Source organism: Struthio camelus, chromosome Z, assembly GCF_040807025.1.
Source record: "Struthio camelus isolate bStrCam1 chromosome Z, bStrCam1.hap1, whole genome shotgun sequence".
NCBI lineage: Eukaryota > Metazoa > Chordata > Aves > Struthioniformes > Struthionidae > Struthio > Struthio camelus.
In genome coordinates, this window is record NC_090982.1 from 85,669,809 (window position 1) to 85,697,670 (window position 27,862).

At 46.8% G+C, this 27,862-nt stretch overlaps 1 protein-coding gene across 17 annotated transcripts in view; it reads left to right on the plus strand.

Moving 5' to 3' along the window:
- Positions 1 to 27,862, plus strand: part of CTIF (cap binding complex dependent translation initiation factor) — a 212,650-nt gene that overhangs the window by 121,654 nt on the left and 63,134 nt on the right. For 10 of the 17 annotated variants that reach the window (XM_068927877.1, XM_068927868.1, XM_068927874.1 and 7 more), the window contains 2 exons: positions 23,714 to 24,155; positions 26,062 to 26,391. In XM_068927877.1, coding sequence (XP_068783978.1) covers positions 23,714 to 24,155; positions 26,062 to 26,391 — 772 coding nt within the window. The remainder of the gene's footprint in view (positions 1 to 23,713; positions 24,156 to 26,061; positions 26,392 to 27,862) is intronic. The other 7 variants (XM_068927875.1, XM_068927878.1, XM_068927870.1 and 4 more) reach the window with 1 other exon arrangement.

Below are 27,862 nucleotides of genomic sequence, written 5' to 3' on the forward strand. Positions count from 1 at the left end.
CTGTGGGTTCTTTTGCCTTTTAAATATTTATAGCTGTCCATCTCAGTGATATCTGTTTAAATTACGATTCACACTTTTTATTTGAGATGGTGACATTGAATGGAGAATATCAGTTCTCTAATGTAGATTCTGCTTGTTTTGGAATTATGTTAAATGGGGAAGTCAAATTAGGTTGATTTTCTTACCAAAAGAAAATCCTCACACGTGTGTAGATACTGGCCAGTAGCTCACAGGGCTTTTGATAGTCAGTCTATGGGGAAAGGCAGGAGAGGATTACAGGAGGAAGTGCAGCCCCATGGCTAGGAGAGAATGGAGTAGAAGTTTAAAGGGTTAATCAGTTTCCTCTCTCCAAAAGGCTTCCAAATTCCTATTTTCAATTTAAAGGTATGGATCCTTTGTGCTTCTTTCAGGGCCAGCGCGTCTGCCCCGTTGCAGCCATGGGAGCAGGGCTGTTGTGTTGTCCGAGCCCCTGGTGGGTTTTGGGGTGACCAGAGCAGCAAGTTCTGATGTCTCCGGCCACGCTGGCAGGAACCACACCAGGCTGCAGGGGAAGGACTTTCACCCATAGCATGCTGCCGTTGAGATCCTCCTGCTGTCAGACATGGATTTAGGAGATACATTTCTGCAACTGGGAAACCATCCATCATAAAGCCCTTGTGTGGGAATAAGGAGATCGAGCAGAAAACTGCCTAGGTCCTACCTGCTCTTACATTAAGTAAAGTGGGACAAAGAGGTTCTTGTGGTTTCCCTGCCTCTTCTCAGCGTGCCCCAGATACCTACTGCTTTTGATAACAGGATTACTGAAATGTCCCCAAGTTTTCTCTTGCGCTGTCCCAATTTGCTTCCTACCGTTAACTTGGCTTTACACTTAAATGATCAGGAAAAAACAGTCTGGATTTTTTTTTCCATGTTGTTTTTGTTTTTAATTAGATTCAGAGCTGGGGGAGGCAGAAATATCCTTCTTCCCTGGAGAGCCCCGGGTGGCTGTCAGGGACGGTTTCCTCTTCCTGAGACCCAAGCGTTGTGTAAGCGCCGCTGGCCTGTTCTGCTTGTGCCCGCGTTGAGAGCGAGGTTATCTGGGGTGAATAAAGGAGGGCAGTTTCCACAGCTCTGTTTCCATGTTTGAAGGCTCCATCAAGCCTGTCCTGCTCTGCTGCCGTGGTCTGGCGCGGCCCGAGGTGGCCAGCCACCATGGGCTCGGGGCCAGGCAGGGACCATTTGAGATCTGCCGAGGAGCGTAGGCGAGCTGTGATATATTTCTTTTCCCATTATATTTTACTTTACTGACCCTCAGGGACACTCAGCCACCTTCGGTGATTAGTTCCACTGATTAAGCCGCTTTTCCTCTTGTGGCAAAGTCCCTTTGTGAAGAATTTTCAATAGACACATGGCTCGGGACATTGTTCCTGTACAATTTCCTTTCAAAACACCATAAAGGGTATCCTACCACTTTACCCTGTAATAAACATTGCAGGAATCCGCTTCACCCGACACGATCCTGCAAGGGCAAAGTCTCCGCGTGCTGGCAGCCAGCGGCAAGAGGGGGAAGCTGAGGGAGGACGGGTGGAGAGAGGAAGAGTGGGAGCAGGCAGCAGAGGAGATAAGCTAGGATGGGAGTAGCACAACTGCGTGATGATGGAGCAAGGTGGAGCCTTTAGCAGGGGGATCTGAGATGAGAGATAAAGCAAGAGGTTTTTTGGATTTTGGGGTGGGATTTTTTGTTTGTTTTTTTTTTTACTATCTGTTAATACAAGGATCCAGGGTCACCTAGGGAAGTTAACGGCAAAATAAACTTAAAAGCATAGAGAAGGAAATGCTTCTTCGCACAGCTCTGCTTGTTCAGCCTTGCCAAGCAAAGGCTGGGAGCGGATATGGATGCTCTCTAAATACCCTGGGGGTAAACATCATGGAGGAAGAAGGGCTATTTATGCTAAAAAAATTGTCACCATGAAAAATCTCTGGGTGAAAACTGACCATTCACTCATACAGGCTGGAAATCAGAAGGTCTAGCTTGATTACCATCAAGAGAATAACGGAAGGAAGGAATTGGAGTAGTTTGGCTCTATGTGGATGGTTTTCTGTGCAGAGCTAGAGGACTGCGTTCAGTGACACGAAGGCCCTTCCAGCCCCCTCCTAATGTTCATAGTTACTCCCATACATTGTCTTGTACCCATACAAGAGGCTATCGGGTAGATACAGCCGTGAACATATGGAAAGCTGGGATTATTTCAGACCAGTTAAAATGTTTGCTGCTCCTTGTGCAAGGCAGTGGTGGACTAGGACTGAGATGGTATCAGAGGGATCAAGAAAGTGTTCTTTCCTACTCATCCAGCCCTGCTGGCCAGATACGTTGGCATGGCACAGTCCTTGCTGCCCTTCCTTCCAAGCATCAAGTGGAAGCTCCTGCCAAGGGTCACCAAACTGGGAGCCGGTTCCCAGGAGAAGGGAACTGAGAACAAAGAGCCCAGACCAGGATCCCCATTGAAAGAGCATTTCTGGAACACTGAACGATCAAAAAGCCACCTCGTGACGACCCGTGGGTATCCGGCTGCGAGTGACTCATGCCATGGGTGGAGCGGTCAATGCCGTACCACTGTACTACTCCAGGACTGGCATCGGCTGGGAAGCACTGCAGCTTCTCTTGAGTGCAAATCTAAGCTTGCAAGCCCCACAGGCCACAGCCAGCCCTATGCTGCATCATCTTATCTCTCCCAGAACCGAATATAGCCCTGCACTGAGTTGGTGAGCATCCAGCAGGGCTTGGTAAAGCTGTCTTAGTTCCTCTTGGCTCCAGAGCTTAAGTTCACCCAGGTTTATATCCAGCATCAATTCTGGACAGGCTCTTCTGAGGGCCACTTGTACGCCCCGGCACTGTCCCCAAAGCTGTATGCTTAGGGTTTTACCATTACCAAAGCGGTCCATTTAAAGCACCAGTAATAGTGAAGTGCAGCAGCTGATATTTAGCATTTATCGGTGGTTTGTTTTGACTGTCACCAGTGTCTCAGTCTGTGACACAGTGATGGGGTGAGTAGGAGTTTTCCACCTAGCTGCTCTGTTTGTGCCGTTTTGATCAGGACTAAGCCCTTATGTAATGAGGAGGTCAATGCAAATGCGCCCAGCCATGAATCACCTATAAAGGCAGATGGTGTGGCTGGAAGCCTGCTGACAACCCACACCATGAAAGGAGATGCCGTATTTATAGCTCCTTTCCTGACACTAACAACAGCTGACAGAATTTTGTATTTCATGCGATGCAAAGAAGATGTACTTCTGTGAATACTAGAGCGCTTTGCGAACTGGGGTTCTTTAGATGGTGGCAGAATTGACTCAAAACTAGTGCAAAGAGGAAAAAATCCTTTGAGAGTTCAATGGGATGTGTTCTGTGTAGGCAGGGCTTTGGGACCTGTGTGTCCACCACCGTTCTTCATATCTGTGTCATCCTTCTTCTATGGGTAGTTAAAGGGAAAGCACAGAAGGGGTTAAAAGTTATTCATCTAAGCAAATTTAATCTTTTCCTTTCATTGTTCCTTTTTTTTAATGCCAGGGGTCAGTGGCAGGAGAGAGCTGGATGTACTTCTCAGCTGCAAGGTTGCCACCTCTCTACTGAGAGCAGCTTTGTCATTACATAAAAACTGTACAACATAAGGCTCGCTCTTCTAGATTTTTTTTATAATCTTGGTGACTGAAGTGACTCCTATCCTGCAGACTGAATGTAACTGGAATTGCCAGGCTGCCTGTGGCCTTTATGGCATCAGGGCGCTTTTGCAGGTTGTTTTTCTCCGTCTCTGCAGCTGATTGAAAGACTTACGTACCACTGGCAAAACATTTCACTGTTATGCAACCTCAATAGAAAAATAATGGCCTGCTGGATAAGCTCAGGGTTTTATGGTGTTACTTCATAGAAAGCAAAATAATTGTTCCAGCAAAACATCTAGGAGCAATTTTTGCACTGTATGTATCTGAGGTGGAGGAACACCTGATTTCCTCAAAACTCCTCAGTATTTATTTGGCACCCTGTTCCTGCATGACAGCTGGGGCTGCATCAGAGGACAATGTCCTTGTTAACATTGACAGTTCTTCCCTCACTTCTTTTCTACACTACCTGTTCTCATGAGAGTTATTTTCCAGTCAGAGAGGAAGGGATGCAGACTACGGCTGAACAGCTAGGATGGATGCTAGCAAAGCAGCTCGTCCCTGTATCTAAGACACTGGGGAGGACATGGGACATTACAGTTCTCACTTTTACCAGCGACTGCTGGCTATCGTGAAACACCTGCATGAAGCTAGCAGACAGTGGACCCATGTGAAACCTGTGCCAAGATGGGATGGAGGCCAGGCAAGATGCCTTAGAATGTCTCCAGTGATGCAGACAGCTGAATTCCACTGTACGTGTCTATAGCTAAGAAGACCGTCTGTGAACTGGGTGCCTAAGTTTCCATTATAGTCAGTAGGGATTTGGTCCTTACATTCAGTGGAGTTAAGAGAATGGTTCATCTCATCCTGAAGCAGACATATGGCCAGGTGAGTCGCTCTTATGCCTCCGCTGCCCGTACGGATTGGGCTGCCACTGGTCATAAAGGGAGTTCAGATACTTCACGTTTAGTCACTGACATTGCAGATACCTGAAGTTAGGCAATTTGAACCCACCCTTTGTGTGAAGCTGTGGAAGTTTCCTCTTCTCTGCTTCTATTTCCCCATGCATTAAATGGTGTTTTCTCTCGCCGCTGTAAGTTCTTGGGGGAGCAGGTGCTCTGTACTCTAGGCACATACCTACAGGGCCTGAGGGTCTCCACCATGGTACTCTGGTAGAGGTCTTGTACAAAACTGGATTTTGTAAGCAACCCTACAGTAATGCACTGAGAGGAGAGAGGATTCCTCTTCCCCCGGGCCAAAGCAGGAATTTCCAAAGGTTGCATTCACAGACATTCAGAGAACTCAGAAAGCTTCACACTGAGAGATCTTCTGACCCGTAAATATGAAAAATCGGTCTGGCCGTCTTGCGAGAACAGGTTTCTTTGCTTCATTTCACCTTCCCAGGTTGACCAGAACTGAGGAAGTCTGAAAAACAAAGAAGTTTGGGAGGAGCTGAGCCCAAACACCTCACATTAGAGGAACCATTGGGACAGGGATTTGTTTCTGTGCTCTCTTCAAAGAGAACAAAGACTTCAGACTGAGCATCTCATCTTAGGGAAGAGAAATCTCTTCTCAGCCAACTGAAAAGTGCAGGATTTTCCACTGAGTCATTTTCATGATTGCAGAGAGGATGTTCCCTCCACTTTCTTGGCACTCCCATGAAGCTTTGGGGACAGCAGTCTCCACTGCAGAGCTTGCCTGCCATATGTATTTCCGTTGTCTGAAGAAAATGTACCTGCCCATAGAAGATACGTGTGGCTGACGAAATTCCTCACCTACATTTATGTCACAGTCTCCCTGCTCTCTTGCTCACTCCTTTGCATCCTGGCTTGTTGACTCCTGGCTTCACTGGCAAGAACAAGCCCTCCTTACACCGCCAACTGTCCTCCTCCAGCTGGGTTTACCAGCCAGGACAGCTGTGCAGTGCTAATGAGCAGAAGTTGATACCAATTGATGGTTTTTCAGCAGCCTGGATGAAGCGTAGTTGGATTTTCATCCGTAGTTCTTTTTAAATAAGTGCCAACAGCGCAAACTGCTGGCATCACAAGTGGAGGAGTTTAGCCCAGAGCCAGTGAAGTGCATGGCCTGCACCCGCTAAAACTGCAACTCATTGTCACCACTAGATTGGTCAGACTTCAGTTAACAATTAGCTCCTCCTTCTAGAGATTTTCTTTTCCACCGATGGGGAGTTCTGAGCCTGTCTTCCTGCGCTCTGTGTTTTTTCCAAAGGCACTTTTAATAAGAGGTGTAAATAGCCTGGTAGCAAGATCTGCCATGGGGGCTCCCCTTTCCTGGAGAGTGCCTGCACCAGCGGGAAGGGACTTATATGCCTTCCCGCTCTCTCTCTGCAGGAACACTGTATTTTTGACTACAGAATGAGCCAACTTCAACAGGCTGCCCCAGCCTGAGCCTTTCTTTTAGCCAGGTACGTGGGAACTCTAAAGATGCAAGGCTGAGTTTCTTCATGCCAAGGAGGGACCAAGATGCAGATCCCCTTCTTCCCAAGCAATATTTTCAATTGCTAAATTTATTTTCTAAAAAGTGGCTGCAGGGCCACCCAATGTTTTTTGGAAAGAGAGCAGCTAAGGAGAGCCGGTGCAACTGCTGTGCCTGGTGGTTAGCTCAGTGACATCAGGGCACGTCAGATGTGCAAGGACCATCCCTACAGGAGTGTGACTGCTGGGATCTGGGGAACTGGCAACTGAGTTCACAAATCTGGCAAGTCCTAAAGCAGGAGATTGCTGAAATTAGGATCTGGGACATTGTGGCATCTCATGACGTGCATTAGAGTGAAATTTTCAGCATGTATGTTTTGGACGAAGCGTGTGAGATCCTCCAAACCCATGGGATCAGACAGGATTTTGTGAATTGCTCTGTTGGGTGTAGGATCTTCAGTTCTGGGAAGCTGTTTTGGGATGTATGCATATTCCCTTGGAATGGTTCCTAAATATTGATAGAAGCAAATACATACACGTAGGTGTATGTGTCATTTGAGCTTGAAATCATGGGAGAGTTAGGAATGGATCATAAACTGGAGTGGCTTGTAGTCCTGTATGTGAATATTAAAACCATTTTGTAGGTTGTGCTTAAAGGAAAATATTATGTAATTTTATGTGAGAATCTACTATTGTGCATTCCTTATGATCTCATTCTGAGTTCTCTTACATCGTCCTCTTATCCACTATTGAATGAAATCTCTTGATTAAAAAATAATATTTTTTCCTCCTGTTTACCGTCCTTATCTTTCACGCTCTGCTGAAAGGGGCATATGTAACTGGGTTATTTTAGCATTTTGTCTTGCAAAGTGTTTTCTTGGATAGACTTTATCCAAAAAAACCCTCCCTTCAGCAAGCACCATATTGGCAAATCACAAGGCTAAGACTGCAGTGACACATGTCCTCTCCAAGAAGGGTAGCTTTTGTGTTGAAAGTTTAATAAGATTGGTAAGAAAAGCCTGAAGTTTTAAGCCTGGCACCTTTTATGAGTGTGCCACGCAAGATATTTATTTCAAAACTCCTTACAATAAGCTGTCGTGAAGGTCCGTATTCGTGCAATTTTCACGCTGTCTTTAAAGTTGCACTATTTCGAGAGCTGCTCCCATACCGTTCTATTCATGGCCCAGCGCTAGTGCTCATTTCACAAATAAAAATAGTAATAGGAATGTCACTCACCATAGATTTTAAGATTGCAAGTTATTTTGGGTGAATGTGAAGGTGAACGTGTTTTACAGCTGACATTAACATGTCATTTTTAAGGCTGTGAAATTTTGGAAAAGCCTCAGAAACCCATTCTCAAAGGTCAAGAGGGCAAATCTCTCCTGCTGGGAGAGTGAATAGAAATGAGTTCATAATTACAGCGTGTAGTACTGACACGTTTGCTTTTTCACCATTTTAATTGAGGTTTTCAGAAAGGAAGAGAACTTAAAACAATGCAGAAATGTCTTTTGTTCTTACAGGGCCCTTTATTGAGAAGTTTGCAGCAAGCGGAGAGGATGTTTATTAAAGAAAGCAACAATATCAAGACATTATTTCAGGGCAGAATTTCTGTTCGTAGCTGGAACAAAATGCAGCTTTTCAGATGAACTGCATACTCGCTGAAAACTAAAATCAAGCAGAATGATTTGTAGAGTTTTTATTGAACTCAACAAATGGTATTAAAATAGAAGGAAAAGAGAGGAAGGGAAGGAATTAAAAAGGTTGAAGCACCCTTTTTCTTCTTAGTAGCATTTTGAATCAAATTTCGTTAAGTTTAACTAAAAAGTCTCTATTCAAGTACTCACCTGCTGTAATGGCGAGTGACAGTACTAGCATCTCGCTAGTGTAAAGGTACAAACAACTATAGGAAAAACACTTCTGAACAGTTGAAAGCCACTGGCTGCAGAGATGCTATTAAAATAGTAGTTGCTGTCCTGCTTAAGGCTTAGAAACTTTGAACCACTTGTGAAGGGCAGGCCACGTTTTCAGCAGCAATTGCATCAAAGCTACGTTTCAGAAATGAGGGCCATGCATGGGGCAAACAGTGCTGGCTGGAGCTTGACATCCCAGAGGACAAAATGAGGAGCTCCTTCTTGAAGTGTTTCTTCTTCAAGATGAGAATTCTTGAGGATTAAGTGTTCCTACTTAAGACACCACCAAATAAGCAGTGGGCGCTTATTGGGCATATGCATCTGGGAAAGCACAGGCTGTGCGGACGCTGCTCACAATGGGCGGCCTGGCAGAGCAGCCTTTGCGGTTGCAGATGAATATTGTATCAGCTGAGGTGTTAGTTACAGGCAATTTGAAGAGGGATCGTTGTTTCTTCCATTGTGATTGTCCGCAACATTGCCGAAGTTATTACGCTAAATTAATTTTCTGAACTGCAGGTCCCCCGAGTACAATATCATTCCATCGGTTTGCTCCTAAAAGGACTCTGCTAAATGATTGCCTTACTGCAGCTTAATGAATTACCGCACGTGAGTTGGGCTGCAGTAATTGTCTGCGCGCACACGCTCCTAGCCAGTTGTTAATGCAGAGTGCATTAAGCTGAGCCTGCGTCACTGAGGTCTGCCATAACTTGCCTTATCTGATGTTTGCCACGGGCGAAGCGTGTGCACGCTGGTGTGCATCAGTAGAGGGATACCAATTCATAATTCATAATTAGTTGCGCTATATCGGCAGTGTGTTGGAGCCCTGCTGCGGCCTTGGCGGTGCAGACTATGGCTGTGAGCCAAGCGCCAGCCTCCAGGAGGTGGCTCCTTTGCAGGTGGTCTCCTGAGAAGCCTCTCTCCCTTTGCTGACAGGGGGGGAAGTGTTGGGAGCCAGTGTAGATTGGAAGACGAGACAGCAGGTATCTCCTCAAGGAGTAAGTCAGTAAGAGCAAAAGCTGTGCTGGATCCCCTTTGCTTCTCCTCAACCTTCCTCCTTTTAGTGTCACGAGACTTAGCTCTTCAATGTGCTGCAGGGCCTGCGGAGGACGGGGATGTGTCCCATCTCTGTGATGGTGGAGTAACCCACTGAGCACTTATATTTGCTGTTCAGCGTAAGGCATTTGGACTCCAAGAAGTGGGAGTCAGCATTTAAAACAGGTTTTGCCATTTTGAAAGAGATCATTGACAGAAGAGTTCAGGAACGCCTGAGCTGGGACCTTCCGTCACCCAAGGTGTCCCTCAGGCAGCTCAGGTCTCTCAGCATTGCTTTCCTAGCTGAAGTTACAATTTCTTTATTTTTAAACAACAAAGTCATAGTGTGCTCAGGCAGACGTATTCTATACTGGCCAAGGGACCTGTCCAGTATATATATATATATATATATATACTCAGCTGTACCGACGTCCTCAGAGCTGTGCTGCTACAACAGCATTCACAGGGCCGAGAGGGTTTTGCTGCTATGTGTCTGCTAGAAAAATCCTCTTTGCGTAGGGTGGCACAGGTTGTGAGTGGGTAAAGTGAGCTGGAGGAGAAGTCACGAGAGAGCTATTAAGAGAGCTGTCCCCAAGAACAACCTGGCCACTGTGCTTCTTGGTAGGCCAGGGGGGTTCCTTTTGCATTCAGAGATGAAATAACGAGAGGCTGGTTTTTGTTCATAGACCTCAAAGTGCTTTTCGCCACAAGGCTGGTGTCAGCATCCTCAGTTTATGCGTGAGGAAACTGAGGCAAAAAGAGCTGAAGTGACAGTGGTTACGCAGTTTGTCTAGCTCAGACCTTGCGGTGAACCCGTGGCCTCCACCTCCTGCTCTTATGCACTAATCCCTTCACCCATGAGACTGTGTTTAAAGGCTGCTGTTTTAGTGTCATGTAGTGCAAAGTATAAACGTCTACGTGCTACTATTTCAGCCTGTCAGAATTGAGGGAAGGAAATATAGCAGCAGGTTCCTCTCCACTAGGAAACCGATCTGTTATTGAAATGGTTTTCTCTTTGGTGGAGTGTTTCCGGCGCAGCTCCTCGACGCTGAAAATGGTTTTCTCCATCTACGTGTTGTTTTTCAACGTGAGTTCATGGCAGGCATTGTCAGTGGAATGAATAAGTGGTTATTTTCTTTCTCCTGCTTTTAATCCTTTCATATACATGGGCTGCAACTGGTGATTCAGGAACCATTTTCTGGTGGATTCATCTCTCTTTTTTCTCAGCTCAGACATTCATTTGGGTTGAATCTTGTGGTCGTCGTATGGGAAGGTATCTGACTTGGTGCAGTGTGAATTTACGGTAGTACAAGGGGATGTGGTCTACACAAAACCTCAGAGACTGCTTTGTAGCAAGCTGCCATAGGAAGGATGGGAAACGCTCTCCTTTTCCACACAGTGAAATCAGAGTGGGGGATCCCCGCCAGCAGGTTGGACCCTTTCACAGGAAATCACTTGTAATTATCGTCAAGGTTTTTTTGTCACGAGGTTGCTCTCAAAGGTTATTTGACAATTTTGTATCCCAGCCGGGGCAGGCCCTAAAGCATGGCTGCTCTCAGCTTCCCTCTGTGCCTTTCCCTCCTGTAGGGCTGGAAGAAGATGAGGTCGAAAAAAGTGTATGGGATCGTGCCTTGTCACCCTCCTCACCGTCCCTTGGGGTAAGACCAGTGTGGACTAAGCCCCAGAATGTAGGTTTGTACCTGGAGGTGGTTCTGGAAACCTTGGTTCACGTTATGTTCCTGAGAAAGGAGCTAAGGATTCCTATCAAATTAACAAGAATGATGTCTTCTCCAGGCTATTCCAGCTAACGGCGAGATGGACAAGGCGTCACATAGTGAAATGGATTTTATTAATGCAATGCAAGATCTTCATATCGGCTTCAAGAGTTGCAGAAAATCTGTAATAGGTATTATGCATCCTGCTCAAAGCAGCCTCTAGAGCAGCTTCCCATTCTGTAGGAGAGCATTTACAACCCTTTCCTTCTCCTTGCAAGCCAGAGCAACGACTTTGGCGTGAGAGACTTGGGAACAGCAATGTGCAGGATCTCTGCAGTGCCTCCTGGCATGGTTCGTGTGTGAAGAAGCTGCCAGCTCAAGTTGTTTGGGCTCTTGTTGCAGAAACAATATTTCTGTCTGACCCCAGTTAGCAACTGATGTTTGCAAAATAAAGAAGTCAAGGCACTGGAAATACTTTCCATTCCCACTCTTGTCTCAGCCCAAAATATTAGTATTAAAAATATTGCATCTATTATATGCAGCTAATATCTCTACTGGCACGTAAATCACCCAGGCATTTTTCATCTCCATATTAAAAAAAAAAAAAGTTAACTATGCTCTATTTTTGGATATTTGTTAACTGTTTGGATTCCGTTTACTCCTACTGAAGTCTCAGCAGTCTGTCTCCAAGGGATCATCTGTGGGAAAGATAGTCCTTTAGATTGATTAGGAAGGTGCTGAGGTCATCAACAGGCATGAAGGTGCTGAATATCTGCTCTGTCGCTCATAATAGCTTTCTTTGGCCTGACATCCTCCATGGCATGAGTGGGCATCAGGCTCCTTTCCTTTGTTTAAACTAGCCAATTTTAGTTAATTTTGTTGTTACTTATCACTGCAGAGTAAAAGCAAAAACAAGAATGACGTCCCACAGCAGAAGTTTTGCCTGACAAGAATATCTATGCTGGTGTGAACTGATTTATTCCAGTTTGGTCATGGCTTGATGATAGTCGGAGCTTTGGCTCTTTAGGAGTTCCCATCCCATTCTGCTCTTTCCACTCATGTCCCTTTTTTGGGGAAACATAGCTGTTTGTGGTGCCATGCAGCGGTTTGGGTCAGGCCGGTGATTCTTCAGAAATCTGCCTTTGCTCTCCCCATGCTTTCTTTTTTAAGCTTGGCCCATTTGCTGATCCAACAGCATGCATGGCGGAGGGGTTGCTGCAGGACAAGGAAGGAGTGAGTTTGGGCAGGGGAGTGCGGTTCACACATTGCCCAGTCCTGGTTGCCACCATGAGCAGTGCCTTTGGGATGCCCAGAGCAAGAATTAGGAGACACTTCTCTGAATGCAGCACTAGGGTAACACTGGTGAAAACACATTCGAGCCCCAGGTAGGAAAGTCCACGTGGGACTGTGCAACTCTTCCCCACTTTGAGCCTCTCCGCAACGCGATGCATGTCGAAGCGGTGATGCACCCTACATTAGGGGGTTGGGGCAGCGGCGCCGGGATGCTGCTGCTCTAGCCGCACATAAGTCCAAAGCATCTCTGCTCCTTGGGTTGGTGTCTTAGCAGATCTCTGTGTCGGAAGTAACTGCTTGCCATGGATTTTGGATCGGCTCATGTGTCTGGACAGCTGTTAAGAGATCCTGTCAAATCTTGCTTGAGCTTCTACAGGAAAGACATGTATTTGTTCACTAGAAAGCACTGGTATAAATAGGTTATGGAAAAAACGAGGATGTCTCCTTGCTGCGGGTTAAAGAGTCACAGAGGTCTAAATGAAAACAGCTGAACAAAAAGGCAGCAGGTGGGATTTTTATACATACTATTTAGGATGTATCGTGAGGGATAGGACCATGGAGGGATGATGCGGGGCTGTGTCTGGGAGTCTGTGCATCTTGGCGTGGGTTTACATTTTATTATATCTGTGAGAGGATTATCTGATCTTGGGATAACTGATCAGTCTTGGTATATTTTTAAAGGAAGGAGCCTAGAGTCTGCGATATAAGCTCTTTTATTGCAAAGTAGTAAAAGATGAATCTATATTCATTCAACTTGCATTCTTACCGGTAGTCCAGGATCCCTGTGTATTTGCACTCAGCAGATTTTTGGGAAACATTGCATACTGTGGTTATGCATTTCGGGTTTAAACTTTTTCAGCTAAAATGGATATAGTTGCTTGTCACTATGTTCTTCTATGGTTTTCGTGTAATTTTGGCTTTATATTTACAGTAAGCTAAGAATCCAAAAATGTAGTTCCAAGTAATATAATTTATGAAGAGAATCATTTTGAAGCAATTTCTACATGAAATCACGACAGCGATTTCTACACCAGTCTGGGCAATCAGCCTGGAAGTGTGGGGGGGTGTCTTCCTAGCTGGTTGCTTGGTCTGTGCAACAAGGGCTTCCATCTGGACATCCCTAATCATTTGTGGGAGATCCAGCAAAGCATTTAAAAGAGCTGTTTTGGAGCTATCTCACATGCCATCTGTACTTGGGATATCTTTCCCAAGCTGGTGTTGCAAAACAACTACTGAAATTCCTCCTGAAGATTCATTTCCATGAAGCTGACAAGAAAAGAGCTGACTCAGGCACCCCATCCGGCCAAGCATTTCAGCATGCAAGGAGTTTCATTTGACTTCAGTGGAAGACAAGTGTGCTCTTCAGCGTTGTGCTGAGTCTGCTCCAATGGACTTAGTGCAGTGCCCCTTTCAGCCAACAGCGCTGTCTCTGTGCACTCCAGCCTGCAGACCGTGTGCTCCTCTGCTCCATTTGCCAGTCTGACGAGTGGGCTGTCCATCACTGTGAAGGAAGCCCAAAGGTGTGAAGACATGTGGCAGAAAGGCACGAGGGAGAAACGAATGGCCCTTGCTCATTGCAGATGTAATCAGCATCCTGTAGCAGAAGATAACACCTCCCATGATGGACCTGACTTTGCATCACAGCTAACACCAGTTGTGTGATTTGTTTAGCTATCGTGTGAGCTTTTTGGGTATCTCTGCCTGAAGTCCTTTAACACTAGCCTTTTGTTTTAAATTCAATTATTTTGTAAAGGCCAAACGAAATCACTTCTAGTACACAAAGACATGATTTCCGAGCCCAGTGAAGGATTGTCCGCTATGGGTGTACTCTGAGAGACTATGGCAGTGAAGAGAGTTCTTTGCAGGTGTGAAACTCATCTCAAGATTTCCTCATGCTTTTTCTATCAGCCAGATTCTTTCACCGTGAGCCTCATCAAAAACATCTCTATCCTCATATCGTTGTTTTTGTTGGCTATTCTTGTCCTCTAGCGGGTTGTATGTATTCAAGGATGCGGGAGTGTAAGATGAAAAATGCACGTTATGTCTCAAATGTTCAATGCCGATTTTAGAACCTGAGCACCACCATTCTGACAGGTGGATTTTCTACCCTTGCAAAGCGCCATGTCCTTTGGGATGCTTAGGCTGGTTCTAGTGATTGGTATAGACTTTAATCTTAGTGACAAAAAGGCATAAAAGAAGTGTGAATAATTTCAATTTTTGTTTTCAGAAGTGAACATGACATCTTGTTCCCTTCTCATCAGAGAAAAATGCAAACAAAAATGAAACTGGAGCCAAGCGAAACCAGTTTGAGAGAGGAAGCCAAAGGAAAAACACACAGAAGTCCTGTGTTCTTCATGCTTGGAGTTGGTGGTTGTTGCTTTCTGTGGGGTTTTGAGGTTTTTGATTAAATTGTGTGGAACCGTCAAGCTTATTTGAATGTTTCCCACTCTCAATCAAAGCAAAGACAGAAAACAGCCATGGCCGGGCTTTAATGCTCTCTATACTGACATGACACTGAGTTATCTTTATGCACATACATGAAACATCAGAGTACCTTTGATGGAAGCAGGCTTGGTGAAAAACACTTATTGGGGGAAGTCAGGCCTCTAGAGTGGAAATTCAGGCTCGTTTCTTCATAAAAATAATAGCAAAATTCCCCCTGACCCCCGCCAAGGTAGACCTTCAGGACCAGTTTTAGATGCTGAAAAATTCCAGCTAGGTCCTAACTGGGGTCCTTCAGGCCTTCCTGTTTGGTTCACACCGTTCCTTAGGTGTCTAAAACCAGTGCTGATGGGCAGTTGCAGCAGCAGCAGCAGCAGCGCTGCCTTGCCCAAACCCCTCTGGCCTTGGCTGGCCCAGCAGTGCCTGCTCAGTGGTGCCAGTCCGGCTATTTGTGGAGCTGTGCAGTGCACAAAATTAGGCAGCTGGTCTGGCTGGAATATTTTTTTTCCCTCTAGGTTTTTTTTTTTTTAATTCAGATGAGTTGCCCAGTGTGCTGCTCTGCAGACAGTTGAGTTCAAGGCTGGGGACAAGCAGAAGAGGTGGTGGCTTCCTTAAACCAGCTCTGAGGCTGAAAGAAATTATTGTCAAGCTCCTCCCTTAGCATGAGCTCCTAGAAGCATCTTGGACAGGCATGTAGCCAGCTAACTTCTGCCCAAAGTCTGGTGTAATCCAGTGCAGACGCCCTGGAGCCCCCGGGCTCAGGGTGTGCTTGGACGGTGCCTAGCTCGCTTAGGGATCGGCGGGGAGTGCAGCATTCGGCACCTCTCACGGATCAAAATGAAAGGGTGGAGAGGGAGAGGAGACTGAATATGAGCGCAACGCACCAATCCTGCCAACCCCTGTGCATGTGCTAAAATGCCACACGCGCTCCCAGGCATTTGGGCTTTAATCCCGCAGATCGATGCGCCCTGAACCAGGGTAATCACGAGGACCGAGACCGCCTCTTAATAGCCACTGCTGCTGGGGACAGTGGGTGTCCTGGTCGCCAGCCCCAGGGAGAGGGGACACAGCCGTGACCTGAGTGCGGAGGGGACGGCGGGGCTGGCGATTCCCCTCTCCGGAGAGCGGTGTGAGGCCAGCCTCTGAGCGCGCCGTGCTGCACCCGGTGTCCCAGGCTGCCTCCCATGCCAGGCATGGGGTTCCTTCACGTTTCACGCTGGGTGAAACGCTTCATTCAGAAAGGCTGGACCCAGAAAAATCAGTTTGTTCAGGAGGATATTTAAGAGGGCTCTGCTTCTTCCTGCCTTTTTGTCTTTTCAAGCTAGGTTAATCCAGCCAACTAAATAGAAAAACAATGCAGAGACTAGCTTTCGCTGTTGGTATCAGTCTCTGAGACTTTTAACTCTTTCATTGATGACTCGAATAGTTATATTTAATTTCTCTCCCTCTCAACAGAAAGTCACTGGGGGATTTTCAAAAAGAAGATGGGAGCGAGGAAGGGAGGGAGGCAGCCTTTCATCCCATCGATCTAACCCAGCAGCATATCCTTCATTCACAGCTGCAATAACTTTACCGTTGGGGATGCTTTGAGGGTGCTATGAGTATGTGGGATCTTCCTGGGGGTGGAAGATCCTGAGGGGCCCCCGTCGGGTTCAGAATCTGCTCCGGCATCAGATCATAATCCCTAATATCGGCAGTTCCTGATTAATCAGAGGCATGTTAATAGCAAAGCTGGTCATGAGGCTTTCCCAAGATTCAGCATTATATTCCTGGGCCTGCTCCAGGAACAAAGACGACAAATTGCCGGTACGAAAGTAAAGAAGGACAAGCTTTTTGTGTGCCCTATGGTCTGTTCTCCAGTTTGGACACCTTTACCTGATTTTCTCTGGAGACCGGTGCATTGTAGAAGTTGTCTAAACACAGTAGGGCACAGGAGAGCCAGCAAGCGAAATGCGGTGAGGAATGTTTTCGTTTGAGCACCAGAAAGATTAATGGGAAGCAGAAGGTTAGACCTTGGGCAAGGCACCAGCGTTAAGTCTCAACTTCTTGCCAAAGTGACTGTGAGCAGCTATTTATTGTTAATTGCTGTGCAGCCCTGGTCATGCCCCCCAACCGTTAGGCACTGCACAAAAAAGGGACAAAAACAGCATCCCTCCCTGCGAGGAGCTTGGCATGTCCAGTAAGGTTTGTCCCATAGGAGAGCTATCTCGGACTGAGGGAAAGCATGATGCTCGGGCAGTTTTTCCAGAGGCAAGTCATCTGACGTTGCTTTTCCAGGGGGATGCCCAGAGCACCCGATCCCAAAGCACATGCACTGCTCCACGTTGTGGGGTGAATTTTCCAAGTGCTGTTGTAGATCGAGCTGCTGAATGCTCCATATTTACAGGAATTGCCTAACCAAATCTCCATGCAACCACTAGGAGAATGCAAGCCCGCATTGTCCTCAGGCTTTCGACATGCCAGACAAATGGTGCGAGCTTTCGGAGGACTTGTCCAGCTAAAGGGATATGAGCAGGGCTGACGGGACGGAGCAACTGTGTTTTAGACTGCAGCTGTGCACGTGTCTGGAGTTATTTCCCCCAGCCTTGTACTTTCCAGCCCCTTTCCTTGGGAGCAAACGATGTAGTAAAACTTACAGGAATCCTATATTTCTGAGCACGTAGGCTGGTAATCACAGAGACAGCTGGAGTCTTACATTTGTTTGTATAGGGTCCTCTACCAGGGCAGCCATTTGTCAGATCTGAAGTCTGTTGAAAGGTATGTCGTTTTGTTAATTAAAGAAAAAAAAGTGGAGAAATGATAGCACAAATGATACCATCCTATTCCCAGCTCGGCAACCCTGGCTCTCTCCCCTTGCTTTTTAGTATTTCTGCAGTCTCTTTGTAGCTCTGAATGTCTCTTTAGTTTCCGCATTGACTGATGGCCCAACTCCTGGTCCCGTTGAAGTCGGTGGGAGTTTTGTCAGTAGCCTGAGCTGAATGAGAATTTGGCCCTTGAAGTGAAAGCAGTTATTCAGTATCAGAGTGAACAGGTAAGAGAGACCGTTGTGCTTTCCAGATACCTTCTTGTAGCTGAAGGAATCTGACTGTACCTTTCCAAGGTGCCATAAAATTGAGAGATTTTGGATGTTTAATGAGTGCACCAAGCTGCTCTGTCTGTAGTTGCAGGATTGCTCCTTGCGCAATAAGAGCATTTTCTTAAGCAGAGCCTGAAAGTGAATGGGGCAACAACGGCCAGTTTTGGTGTTAAGTCTGTGCTGGTTTGTCTTGAAAGGAAACCTCTGCTCTGGCATGCCTGCTCCCTGGGAAGATGCCATGGAGGGAATATTACTGTTGATGAAGGTGCAAAAAAGACCATTTTATGCTGCAGAACACATGCAGCGTGGTTTCTCTGGATAGCTGCGTTTTGCAGCTGCTGTGGCTTTGCACCGTGAAGGGATGAATGCGTCCCTGGATGCTTGTGGGGTTTCTCTGGGGCATCGTATTTTGTTGAGGTTTTTTTTTTTTGGAGATCAACGTCTGCCTGGGGAGAGACTGATGCTGAGGAACGTGCCCATCACCACCAGGAAGGCTGAGGATTTGCATCTTCAGATAAACATTTTAACAAAACATTTTAACTGGGGGGAGAGGGGGTTACTTTTCTTCCAGGGCTGATCTATCCCAAGGCAACCACTGCAGAACTAACGTGTGCCCTGAATGTGATTGACAAAGTGCAGCTGCTGAGAATCCCTTGGCCAGGTTCTTTCCGGTGGCACGGTGCCGTCCTGTGCCCCGAGCAAAGCCACCGGCATAAAACTTAGTTCTCTGCTCGACTCCACTCAGCCCAGTTGTTGCAAAATACTTTAACGATTCAAATCCCAGTGCTGCAGAGTGAAAGAAAGGCGGTACCGCCTTACCTCTCTCCTGAGGGTAGCGTGGATGGGATTGATGCATGGACCATCGTAGCCTAGGAAATCACTGCTTCTCTGGCAGTGGCACTGCGCTTTGTGGTAGGAAGAGGATGGCACGATGCCTGCGATGAAGGTGGAGTGCGGCTCCAGGACCCAACCAGTGCTCTCCAGCGCAGTACCCACACAAGCTTACTGTAAAGAAGAAAGGAGGATATTAGTGTATGTTGTCCCCCCAAGCTCTGCCACTGGAGACCCCTGAAAGGCATGGAAGCACACCGGCATTAGGGTTGCTTTTCCACTTTACCTTTTGTGGGCCCTTCAGAATAACCCATGAATCCCAAAAGTCTTCAGATCATGGGTGGAAAATGACTGTCATAACTGACAGAAGTGCAACGATGGTGGGGGATCCCCTTTCTCCTGCCTTTCACTTGGCTCTTTTCAAAGCCACCTTAGTCTCCTGGTGCTGCTTCCCATGGAGTTTGCAACCTTGCATCGGACACCAGGTGGGGACGGTTTCCCTGGGGCTGGAGCCAAGTGGCTGGCATGGGAAGGCAGACTGATTCAGCAGCCAACGCAAGGCACTGAGTCCTCACACTAAGTGATGATCGGAAGGGAAAAGCGGAAGGATCTGCCAGGAGCTCGGGTGCTTTTCTGGAGTGAATTCTGTCCTCTCAGAGATGGTTTTGTGGGACCCTGCATCACTGAGGCCCGCATCTTTAACAGCATGAGCTATTCTTGCATTTGGCATTGCAAGCCTAAAATCCTGGTGTTGGAAGTGACTTCAGGTTCCCACGCCACCAGGTTAGCTAAGCTTGGCGAGTTATCCTGAGTCAACTGAGCCGTCGTGCCTGTGTCCGCGCTCCTACCCTTGAGCAAACGCGATGTTATTTCAGCCGGTTTAATCCGTAGCAAGAGAGCTGTACAGGCAAATATCTAAATAATTTTAAAATACAGGCCACGTTCTCTCTCCTTTGGCTTTTCTTCTGTGAAGCAGAGCTAAATTTGCTTCACTGGGGTGTTCGGAGGATAACAGCATAAAACAAGTGTTTGCCTGAACGCTGGATTATCTTCCACACCCATGCCTGCTGCCAAGCCGTGGACATCACTTCTTGTTTGCCATTTTCCTTCCTTTGCCTTTTTTTTCTTCTGTGTTTTTTTCCTAACTTGTTCTCTCCTGGGATCAGTGACTGTAGAGCTTCGGTTTACGTTTGTGTTCGTTCAGCACTTGCCAGTTGAACATTGCCTTTTCAACTCCTCTGGCCATGAGCAGAGGTGCCGTTCCTGTCCCTGTTTTATTGTTAAAGCTCCAAACTGAACAATAGTCCACTTGCGCTTCAGTGTTTTAATGTTACATTTCTTTCACAGCCCTGAAACAGAAAATATTAGTTTTATAAAATCATTCTGTCTTTAGAAGAAATGTCTCTTCAAACACTTCTTACAGGAATTTATGGCAGTAGGAACAGGCTGGATTGTTTCATAGCTCATTTCTGTGATTTCTAGATATTTGGAATGTTTTAAGAAGAAGAACCGTCTCGGGTGCCATGCCGCTTTACAGTTTTGTCTAAATGCAGAAACGCATTTTGCCTTCCCTCTTCTTAACTTAAAACTGCAGCCGTGTGTAGCTTTTGTCATCCCTGTGCAGTACTTGCAACCCAAATACAGTAGCAGCCTGTTAGGCATATGAACCCAAAACTGGAAGCAAAGCTGAGCAGTTAAACTTGGATGTCCAAGACGAGAGAAGAGCAAAACCCCGGAGAGTGAACGCTACATTACAGCAGCCAAACTCTTGCAAGTTTAAGCGTGTGACAACTTAAGTCGCACGCTAAAAGGTTTTAACTAACTTTTATTTTGACATTCTTCTTTTCGTAAGCGTTGCTCTTTCTGCTCCTTCTTTTACAAAGCAGTTTGTATGATTGCATTACTGAGAGGAAACAAAGAAATGCCAGGAAAACTTTATGTGGAGAATCTGTACTCATAAAATGGTTGTAAGCTCCCGCAAACAGGAAAGGTCCCCCCCCCGTCTCCTTTTTTTTTTTTCTCCTCTGCCAGTCAGCTTGCAAAGAAAAAAACCATGTTGAATATCTCAGAAACCCGGAATCGATGGCCTGAGACTAAACACAAATTCCTTCCACTGCCACCAAGAACAAGCCTGTTGTTCCTACGCTGGCCAAGCATAAGCCCTCAGTCTCTATGGTTAGGAGCCAGTTGGCCTCAGAAAGTAGGTTTTAACTCGTGCGGATGCCAAAGAATACAGATTTGATGGGCAGATGGGTTTGGCAGGCAAGGCTGGAGGCTGTTTAGCCACTGACCATTGAAGGATATTTGTGAATGGCCACTTCCTTCGTCCGAGCACGCTTAGCAGAGCTGCGCAGACCTCTGCTGGGAAAATAAAATTAATTGCTATGTGAAACGTGTAAAATACCCTGTGCTATTTATCCCAACAGAGATGGCAATTTGGGTTAAGGGACGAGACCGAGCCACAGAGAGGGGATTATAACGGCTACAAAACCAGTAGCGACACAGAGTCGCATGGGTTACTGTCACGCTACCATTTGTTGCTCCGTTTCTTTGCTTCTTGCGTGTGCGCCTGTTTGTCTCTGACTTGATGTGAGTCTGGAGAGATTCCCCTGCGAGTCTCCAGCACGGTTCCCCAGAGCCTTGTAAGGAGCTGAACGTTAAACCATCCAGCACGCTCTCGGAGCAAATAGCAAGTGTTAAAAAGGCAACCGGCATGCAGGGAGCTGCTGCCGGGCTGGTTTCTAACCCTGTGCGGTCCCAGGCGAAGCCAGTGGATGCCAGGAGCGTCTCCTCGTTAAAGGCGCTGCAGCTCTGCCCTCTCCCTCTTCCCCGGTAAAGCCGTGCTCCAGAATCCGTCACTTCGCTTTTCGGTGCTGGGGGCCGGTGAAGCCAATCCGAAAGGGGAAAGGCACTGGGAGAGAAAGAGCGTTCCTGTTTGCGTGCCCAGAAACACAGCTTGTCAATGCCGAGGAGCCAGGGAGTTACCCTGATAAAAGGCACACGACCTCCGAAGGAGGTGAACGCATGTGATGTTCACTAAACACGACACTCCACATGTATCTTCTTTATTGTCTCGGCATGAACCCAGTTCGAAGGAGCGCAAAGCCAGGCAGACCGTCTGATGTCCTAAGTCTTGCCCTTCTGCAAGAAGGAGACCTTTAAACTTCCTTTGTTATTTGTGTGCGTGTGCGTGTGCGTGTGCGTGTGTGTGTGTGTGTGTGTTGTGCAGACGCTGATAATCTTGTCTTGACAGCCCGTTTGGAAATCCAAAATGTCCAAGTTCAGTTGGAGGATGCAAGACACTCTCTGGCTGCATCTGCTGGCAGGAATTTCCTCCAGCTCCAGCTTCCTGTAGAAAGAAACAAGAGGAAAATTTCCTCGCTCTTCAACCTTTTTTTTTTTGCAGTTTAGTGTAACAGTGTCTGCTTCTGAGGAACCCTGCCACGCCAGACATGTTTCTAGAGAAAATGCAAACTTTGGACGCAAAAGCAAAGACACTGCCAAAGCATTTCTTCCATTCAGCTGGCTCTTTTTTGCTTGCAGCAAGGGGCTCGGAGTCAGCCCGAGTGGGTTTGCTCGCCCCTTCTGAGTAGATGCATCCTCTCAAGCAAATCGTTTGCCGGCAATTGCTCTTCTTTGTGCCTGTTGAATTTCCGTGTTGTCTGCCCGGAGCTGTATTCACGCTATCTCCTATCCAGAGCTACTGGTGTTGGCTGTCTGCGCTACCAGTGGGAGAGGTGTCTGAGCCGGTCGCCTATACGGGAGTCAAGGGCGAGACTTTATACGGGCAGCAAAGGCAGCTACTGCTAGTAGGGTGCCAAAAGTATCCTTCAGTTTCTTCATCTGTGCATGTGTCCTCTTCCTTTCCAAGCGACGATGAACAACATGGTGGTATGGTGGTAGCAGTCATGGAAGGGCAGAGCTGGTCTCTTCTGACTGTCCAGTCTGTGGCTTCCTCGGTCTTTTTTTCCCCAAGGAGTGAACCATTGAGATCTGCAACCACATAAGGAAGGAGGGAAATACTGGCCACAGCATTTGTGTTTAACACGACATCGGCTGTTCCTTCCCTGGCCCTCTCTGGGAGACATCAGCGTTTGCAAGCTCTGTTGTGTAAACAGGGCTCTAACAGATTTCCAGAAATGGGGACATTTGGGGAGAAAGGTTCTTAGAAACGGAGGATTTTTTGTAAAAACAGCGGGGAAGAACTGTCGGTGTCTGCCTCAGAGAGAAAGGCCAAATGAAAACGTTCGGTGTAGGTACCTGTGTTATTTGTAGTCTACTTTTTCACTTTTTTTTCTCTCTCAGAAATTCCTGATACACTTTTAAAACCATATGGCAAACTGAGCAGTTCACTAACACAGCAGTACGTGCTGGTGATAGAACGAAGGTGCCAGTCACTGGAACAATACAACAGGCCAGGCAGGTTTGGAACTACTTTTGTCTGGGAAAAAAAAAAAAGCTTCTGACATTTCTTCCCTGCCTGGCTTCCCATTGATGAGATGGGACTAGCCAAGTCTTCCCCGATTTTGTGTCGAAGCAAGTCTTCATCTAACACTGAAACAAGGGAGAGTTTTTCCTGGGAACTGAAGTAACGTTATCTAATTGCTCCTGAAAACCCCGGCTGAAATAGGCCTATTCTTGAAGGGAGATTTAGAGGCATGAGTCAGATATTACATCATGCTGGATGCCAGGGAATTGTCCCTCCTGTTGTGGTGGGGAGGCCCACAAAGTCAAACGCCTAAGGGCCAGACTGTTTGGTGAGACAGAAGATATGTTAACCGAATGGGACTAGTTGATTTAACACTGACCTGCCAAGCAAAGCCTCGTGCGGCATACAATAGCACATGATTTTTCAGGTATCATGTAACTTGAGTCTGGGGTTACGTTATTTCTGTTCATTAAGGTTGCATTTGATGTAGATGCTCAGCAGGGTCTGGAAATGTATTAGTTGGTATGAGGCTGTGCTGCTGGGATAATTTATATGACTACAGCAGGGCTGAAACCATTACATATTCTTTTTCAAGTCATTTCCATCTCATGTGGCTCTGGCTGGTCACTAGCAGGGAGAAAAATCGTATTTTCTGCTTCATGGCTGCAATTTTTTCCTTCAGTGCTTTCTCTGAAAGCACGACCTAACCGTTATGTGCCTTTGCTTTAGGGTATCAGGGCTCTGATGCTACAGGCACTATGTGAATGAGGCTGTTTTGTGAGTAAATATGTTTAATGGTGCCTCAGTTAACCCCATTAGAAAAGGTCTTCCTCATCTTCATTGCTCTTCTGCTACAGATCCAGGCAGCAAAAAGATAAGGGGCCTGCATGTAATAACGTCTGTCTTTGTCCTTCCAGGCGACAGCAGAGACTTCCTGGTGGGAATAAATCTCAGCAGCACACAGATCATCAGCAAGGTGGCACCAAACACAACAGGGAACACCAGAAACTCTACCAGGGAGGCCAGGCCCCTCACTCCTCAGGCAGGACGGGCCACCACGGCTACAGCCAGAACCGGAGATGGCACCACAACCAGAAGCACTCACCCAACGACAAAGAAACGCACAGAAATGCCAAAGAGACTGAGAATCTGAAAATCGAGGACACCTCCGTCTGCACGGTGCATATTCCCTTAGAAATGCACCGGGGCCCGGAGGCTGTGGAGAAACAGTCTCAGCAGTACACCCAGGAGTCAGAAACCAAGCGGAAAGACAGTATTCACGAGCGCATTGGGGAAAGACCCAAGATCAATTTGCTTCAGTCTTCCAAAGACAGGCTGCGAAGGAGACTAAAAGAAAAGGTACTACGCCTTAGAGGACCTTTGAATTTCCCTTTTCTCAAGGGTCTGGCCGTTGGCCATTCTCCACGTGAAGGGAAGGCTGGGTTCCCGGGGACCTTCCCATGAGGGCACCCGACTTGTCTTCTAATCTCCCAGTGTCAACACTTCCCTTGAAGTATCTGTGCTTCTCCAGGAGGCTTTTTACTGACACACTGCTGAGGCGCTTAACCCATCAGCATGTGGCTCCTTGGTTGAGGTTGCTGTTGGGTTGAGTTTCCCAAGTAGGTTGTGCAGCCTCCCCCGACACCTGCAGAAGGCCTTCTGAGAAGGCTGGTGCACACGCAAGCCCTGGCACAGGCGGCCCCTCTCCGGTGGCTGGTCCCATCTGACTGACTCCCAGTCTGCAGAGCTCATCTGCTTTGCGCAGAGGTCTAAAAAAGGCAATTTGTCTCTCAGCAACTAAAGAGCTAAATGCCAAGCTTAGACTTTGAGTGCTGAATATTTGGAGTCAGCTACTTAAAGGTGATATCCATTTATCTAGATAATGAATTGAAACGCCCTTGTTTTTCCCCTTCCTTCCAACTACCCAACAATAACAAAGGTATTGCATGCAAATGACAGAGGCGAAATCCTTTCTGGAAACAATCTTCAGCCTCAGATTTCTGAGGAATTCTGAGATAAAACCTTCATTTGCCCCCTGTGGCACTCAGAATTCTTTCTCTCAAGATGCTTTTTTCAGGCTGGAAAATGCATTTATGTGGGCATTTCCAATGAGCAAAAATAACCTGGACATAGACAATTCCATGGGACTGCATGTTGGAAATGTATGCCTCTGAGTACACGTGCGTTTACTATTTATGTATGCACCATGAGGGGAGGAATATATTTTGTTAGTTATTTTCATATTCTTTAGAGCAAAAGCAGTATATCAGAGACTTTCAGAGAGTTCACTTTAATTAGTTTCTCATGTTCTAATGTAGGACCTGAGCCTGCAAAAGCTTCTTCATAAAATCGTCCTCACTCATAGCTTCTTACACTGTAGCTTCTGTGAGCCTGCCCAAGTGAGAAATGGTTTGCAGGATCAGGCTTAATAGTTGCATGCCCTGGGAACTTACAATCTTATAAGAAACACATCATGTAAGCACGACTCTTCAGTGCGTGTAATCAACACAATTGGCCTGATAGCTCCTGCCAGCTAGCATGAGAGTTGTGCAAGAAAATTGCTAAAGGTTTGTATTGTATGGCACATTTTTAAGATTGAACAGGAGGAAGAGAAGAGAGCAGACCAGAGCAAGCAAGGTGCATGAGGGGAAAGGGACAAATGCATAATTAAATTTTAAAAAGAAGCAATAAATTCCATGAGAATGGCATGAAGTGAAACACGTAACAGTCAAGAGATGGAAAGGTTAAGAGTTCTTCTAGTGCCTGGATCATGTGACATCTGTGATCCCAAGTTAGACTGTTAAATATACATTGAACTGTAGATATTCTGTAGAACTGTTATCTGAGCATTTTGCAAACATTAATGAACTAGCTTTGAAAATGGAGGCAAGAAAATGTCCATTATTACCATGTTGCACATGGGAAACTGAGGTACAGGCAGGCACCCCCCAGAAGTCCCTCTGAGGTTACAAAGACAGCTGGGGGGTGATCTGACCTTGGTATCCTGCATCAATGTCTCAAGCAAATCTTCTCCCTGAGCAGAGGGTGAGCACTAGGGGGTTGACTACAATGAGAAATGGGGGAAGAGAACATTTCCAGGTCAGGACTCATTAACTGCCTTCCAGTTCTGAGATGAGACCATTATGCCTCTAGAAGATGCCTTAATTTTTCTACATCTGTTTATATGTCTCCCCAATCCCCTTTCCCCCTTTCTTGTTTCTGGAAGAACAAGGGCTGATATGTTTGTTTTTTCCTTGTGTAACAGACGCCTTGTCTTTCCCTTTTCACGGACCAGGACGAAGTCACGGTGGAAACCACCAATCCCCAAAAGAACAAAATGGACAAATTAATTGAAATCCTCAACAGCATGAGGAACAACAGCAGCGATGTTGACTCCAAGCTAACCACATTCATGGAGGAGGCCCAGAACTCCACCAACTCAGAGGAGATGCTGGGTGAGATCGTCAAGACCATCTATCAGAAAGCAGTGACAGACCGCAGCTTTGCTTCCACAGCTGCCAAGCTCTGTGATAAAATGGCTCTCTTCATGGTGGAAGGAACCAAGTTCCGGAGCCTGCTCCTCAACATGTTGCAGGTAATGAGATATTTAGCTAATTAGATACCTGCAGCTGCATCCAGCCTCGTCTTACTGTAGATTATGAGAGCTGAGCTTTTACCAAATGCCGTTTGTGCCCAGTTTGTTAGAGGAGAACAGCATTGTTTCTGTGGTTTTGTTTGCGCACATCTTTTATAGTTACCATTGCCGTAGTAACACTGTAGGCATCATCTGGTTACTGTCCATTTCCATTTCATGAGCTGTTCGTGGAAATCTGGTGTCTCACACCAGGGCCCATCTGTAAGGCGAGCGGATTTCTTGTGGCAACTTCCCTATGGCATTAAGAGAGGAGACTGTGGCACTTAACAGTGGAGTGTCATTGCCAGTCTCCTCAGCTAAGGTCGGTCTCCCTTTCTGTTTCCCCACACCTCTGAACACCAGGGATATCAAATTAAGTCGTGGTCCCCAAGTAGGCTGTTGGCTGCATGGCCTGGCCGAACGGCTCGCTCCTGGTTTCTAATTGCTGGGTTCGTCTCGCGTGGCTTGCAGCTGCACCAGCTGCATTTGCAACCCAGACAGTCATAATTTGTGCATTTGCCGATCATTCTGGGTGATTTGTTTATTGGTATGCACAGCAGTGGTTGGTTGTCCTGCTCTAAAACCATCAGAGAGAGCAAAGGCAGGGAGGAGAAAAAAGCAGCGGCTCTGGTAACTAGCCCATAATAACGGTGTATGGTGGGGAAATAGGGCTGTCCTCACGTGGCAGTGGACTGCTGGGGCAGCGTATTTACTGTACTGCCACTCTCCAGGTGGGGTTTGTTTTCTGGAAAGGGTGTCTTATGCTTCAGAGACCTCTCTGCTCCCCCACTTGGCTGCCTCATTCCCTGATGGCACAGGCCACACAGTCCCTCTGCTTGTGTCTTGGAGTGGGACCCCTTCCAGAGGAGCAGCCGATGGCACGTGGATCTCCATCGTTACTGGAGAGGAGACGTGGAGCTGGAGTTTGCGTCCTTAAGCTCAGCTTATCAGTTGTGTGTGGAGACTTATGAGATTGATGGCACCTTTATTTTTCAACTTGAAGTGATCCGTCCAAATCTGGTCAAGGTTGGTAGTGACCAAAGCTGCTAATACTGTATCAGCTTCAGTGTACCATTGGCTCGCAAGGCCATCTCAGACCCATGAAGGATGAAATAGTATGCTGGCTTGTCACGGGGCACTGGGAAAGTGATGGTAGGTCTCACTTGCTTCTCAAAGTGGAGGCTGACCCAGAACTTTTTAGAACAGTCCAGACTGATGTTGGATAGGGAAGCTATGAGGGCAGGGTGGCTCAAATCACTCAAACATTTGGACTGCCACTGCTATATCAGTACTAGTACTGAGTGGGTCAGGGTCCTCCCTGTTCCCACACTGTCCTGCACGCGACTGTGAGTCTTGTGCAGATATTGGAACACTTTGGATGACACAGGGTCCCTGGGGCTGTTGAAAACACGCAAGGCTTCGGCGAGCAGAG